Here is a 3,874-nt window from a genome sequence, read left to right as displayed (position 1 = left end):
GACTGGATGGGCTTTAAGGTCCCCTCCAACCCAAACCATTCTGTGATTCTATAAGACTTAAAAGTGGACGTATAAGCTACAGGTTTTTTAATAGCCATAATGGTGACGACAGAATTAAGACCAAATGCATTTTACTAGACAGTCACATAACTTACTATCTATCCAAACTTTTTAACAAGGAATTTATGCATCAACTAATCTAACTTTTTTTATACAGAATAAAATGAAAACATGTCCAATGTTAAAACCACAAATATAATGATCAGGTACTTTAAAGTAGTTTGGGAGGAAAGCATGCTGTTGCTTAGACATAGCTTCAGTTTCTTAAATTCAAATAAATTAATATTTCAGGCCAGAAAAGCAAATATGGAAAACACACCTGGCCCAGAATTTAATCCAAAAGAAAAGAAAGAAAAAAACAAAGACAAAACTCACTGTCTGAACTTTAAAGACCCTTAACTTACAGACATAACCAAAATGGCTACTGCAGTGAGCAACACTGATTTGTTTTCATTACATATAGCTCAGATCACAAAGAATTTATAAGGTTGTTTTATAAATTCTTAATACAAACTAGTATATGCACAGTCACTACAAAAGCCAGTCTGTGCACATTATCAGCATCGTTTCACAAAGAAAAGCTGTTCATTCAGGGTCACCAATGTCAAAATGCAAAGACTCCAATTAGTTCTTTACTCAGTTGGTGAGTTATAAACTTTGAATATTTTCAGCCTGTTACAATATAGACATTACTTTAACTGAGACACACTAAGTAATATCAATTACCAAAAATGTTTGATTGATGATTCAAATTGCAGCAGAAGTCACTTACACAGGCAAGATTCATGCATTTAAACAGAGTATTTACCCAAGAGAACTGCAGAGCAAACTACTCTGGGGTCAAAGTTTAAATTTTGCAACTGGAATTTTTATGCCTAAGCATATCTTTTCCTTGCTTTCATTCATCCTAATGCACCTGTGCCATATAATATTTTCTGGAAGCGTAAAGCTTTGCTTTTCTATAGAATCAAAATCCCATTTGGCTTATCTCTGACTGTGGTGTAGTAGTAGGGCTGCAGCTTCTAATTAATATATTATATCACTGTTATTTTATTATTAGAAACCAGTAATTTCCTATCTTCTTAATCACCTCTGCAACAGACGTTTTAATTAGAAATAGAAACAAGAGCAATATAAAAAATGTAAAATTGATAAATATAGCTTGTATCATGACCTGACATTCACTAGACTGAATTAAGTCTAACGATAAGAATCAAGGTACCGTATACAGGTGTATACAGATACACACCTCGGGAAAGGTGATTCTAACTTATCCTGCAATGCATGGTAAAATTACAATTTTGCATTATTTAAGAAATACCATGGCATTTTAATCTTAGTTTCAAAATGTCACACGTTCTTATTCAGGTTTCTCCTAGTATCATGAAATGTAAGTCTCTCGGCGACTAGCACATCTACAAAGCTCGAGTTCTAACCTTTGCTTTTTGTTCATTCCATGTCCATGTGTTTTGTCCTCCCACACTATTTCTTTGTCTCACTTGCTCAGCATCTTGTGCATTTAAGAGCTGTTGTCAGCGCCTTCTACCAAGAAGACTCTGCTGTTGTTGATCAAAACAAGTGGCATTTACACCAAGTGACGCTCAAACCTTCTGTGATTAATTGTGCTATTAGAGATTTTTTTTTGTTTTCTAAAAAGTATTCACAAATCTCTTCTATAAATTGAACAACACGCCATTATGTGTGTATGGCTCATTTTGAGGTATCAGTGTATCTCAAGGCTTGAAAACAGCAGCCATTAATAGATGCAATTACTCAGGGCTAAGTGGTCTCAACTAAATCAAAAGCCTTTAATTTCTAGGAAAGTTCATACAGAACTGTATGTTTGGTTGGGAACGCAGCTGCTAAATACTTTATGTGCTAAATGACCCATAAGAGTCTTAAAATGCTATTTAAAGATTTTTTTTTCCTCTATACTGTTCTGTAAACGTAAATAATGATGGAAAATAGAGCTAATGTTAGGTTACAATTTCTAAAAATCTTTGAGAAAAGTAATTATGGTCTACCTTGTGTGACAATATAGAATTTTATATCATTATCTGCATTTTTATACTAATCTATACTGTAATTTCTGTCTATAGTAATGGAACACAACTTTTCCCTACCTTAAGCAACGTAATGATAAAAGTGCAGTATTTAGCTTGGTTTGCTAAAGACACAAGTGTTATAAAAGGGCTCTACCGCCTGTCACATACCCACCCTTATAACTTGTGACTTCACTAGATAATTTCAACAAAATTTGAAAGCAATAAATAAGTTGCATAAATATTAAACTTATATAAGGTTACAGAAATTGACAACTGCATAGTGGAGACCCAGTTAATGCTCCCATTAAGGAAAAGTAGACAGAACTTGGCTGTTTTGCACTTTGATGTTTGGTCAGCCATCTGCTGTCTATCAGCAAAAACGTAGCTCTGATTTAGCCACCGTATGGTTTTTCTCTTGCTTGATGGGATGTCTTGGGGAATGCGGGGCAGGGAGTCAGCAAGGTCCTGGGAGCTAAGTGCATAATCATAGAAGAACAGTTTCCTAAACTATAAGATTAATTTTCACATCTATAGAAGTGAAACCAAAAGTTTCATATGCAATTTCAGACAGACCACATTCTTCTAGATCTTATAGAATAGTCCCATTGAGCTTAGCTTTGGTCAAGGGTAAGTAGCACTGCATACGTAACATCTAGCTAAGGAATACGCCCATTCTATGTTACAAATACACGTAACCTTACATCTCCAGAAAAAAAGCATTTTTTGGTGCTTAATAATTCTCTGTTAGGACCCTTGTTTTGGAGTGTGAAATATATTTTTTACCAAAGGAGATTCTCTCATAGGGACCCTATTAATTTACAAAAAACTATCTGCTTTCATGATAAAAAACATTCTCAATGTGTCAGTACGTACAAAGGAGTTTTGTGGTATTGGGGATTTTGGCAGAGGATGTTTGTTTTGGGGGTTTTTTGCAATTACACTTAGAGAAGGCTATTATATAGCTTTTATTTACTTATATTCACTGGAGTAGGTGGTTATTTCACTGTCATTGTGTAACCACTTAAATTCCAAGGGCCAGCTGCCTTCGGCAAGGCACGTAAGTACGAGTCGATTTCCTTCCAAGTGTATCTGGGGCAAGCCTGGTTCAGTCTTGAAGTATGGTGCAACATCATCTGAAATACAGAGAAAAAAAATGTTTTGTAAGCCATTGAAGCTAGTATAGTATAAACCACTGATATTTAGCTCATTTCATCTCAAAATGGCCAACACAAACCAAGAGACAACATGATTCAGTAGGTAAGGCTTGCACTGCTGTACTCATAACTAAGCTCTACCTCTAGAGGCTGAATTCACAAGATCTTGATAACCTTCACCCTTGGCACTTATTTAGAAGAGAAGTGCCCACTCAGACAAGCTTTTGTCCATATTTACTATTTATATATACAAGAATTTCAGCACTGTCTACTGTGTCAGGCAGTGAAGAGCCCTACTGGCTTTTTTTACCCCCCTCTCCTCTGTGAGGATTAAATCCACTCAAAGGGGGTTTTTTTGTTTCTTGAATAGAAACCAGAAGATTAATCTTGGATAGAAATTATTATCACAGCAGGAGAAGTCTCAGGGTAAATGAAGAATTTTGACAGAAAAAAAAGAGTTCGGAAAAAAACACCTCACAAAATCCCAGGAGTACTGTGTTTTTCAACGTTATTGCCAACCAAAATTTATTTGCAAAATTCTCAACTGGTAAATTGCCAAAGCTCCAACTCAAACACTGATTTATAACAAGCCTACAATGGTTGGAGACCCCCCCC

At 35.4% G+C, this 3,874-nt stretch overlaps 1 protein-coding gene across 1 annotated transcript in view; it reads right to left on the bottom strand.

Annotated features, from left to right (window-relative positions):
- The window catches only part of SDK1 (sidekick cell adhesion molecule 1), a gene marked incomplete at its 5' end in the record, with an annotated part of 281,508 nt that extends 278,270 nt beyond the window's left edge, over positions 1-3,238 (bottom strand). Inside the window, one exon of the mRNA XM_010075218.1 lies at positions 3,079-3,238. Coding sequence (XP_010073520.1) covers positions 3,079-3,238 — 160 coding nt within the window. The remainder of the gene's footprint in view (positions 1-3,078) is intronic.
- Between the last annotated feature and the right edge of the window lie 636 nt (positions 3,239-3,874).

The sequence above is a fragment of the Pterocles gutturalis genome, unplaced genomic scaffold (assembly GCF_000699245.1).
Source record: "Pterocles gutturalis isolate BGI_N339 unplaced genomic scaffold, ASM69924v1 scaffold7237, whole genome shotgun sequence".
In the NCBI taxonomy this organism is placed as follows: domain Eukaryota; kingdom Metazoa; phylum Chordata; class Aves; order Pterocliformes; family Pteroclidae; genus Pterocles; species Pterocles gutturalis.
Note: the sequence above shows the minus strand (reverse complement) of the source record. Positions and strands in the feature narration are given on the sequence as shown.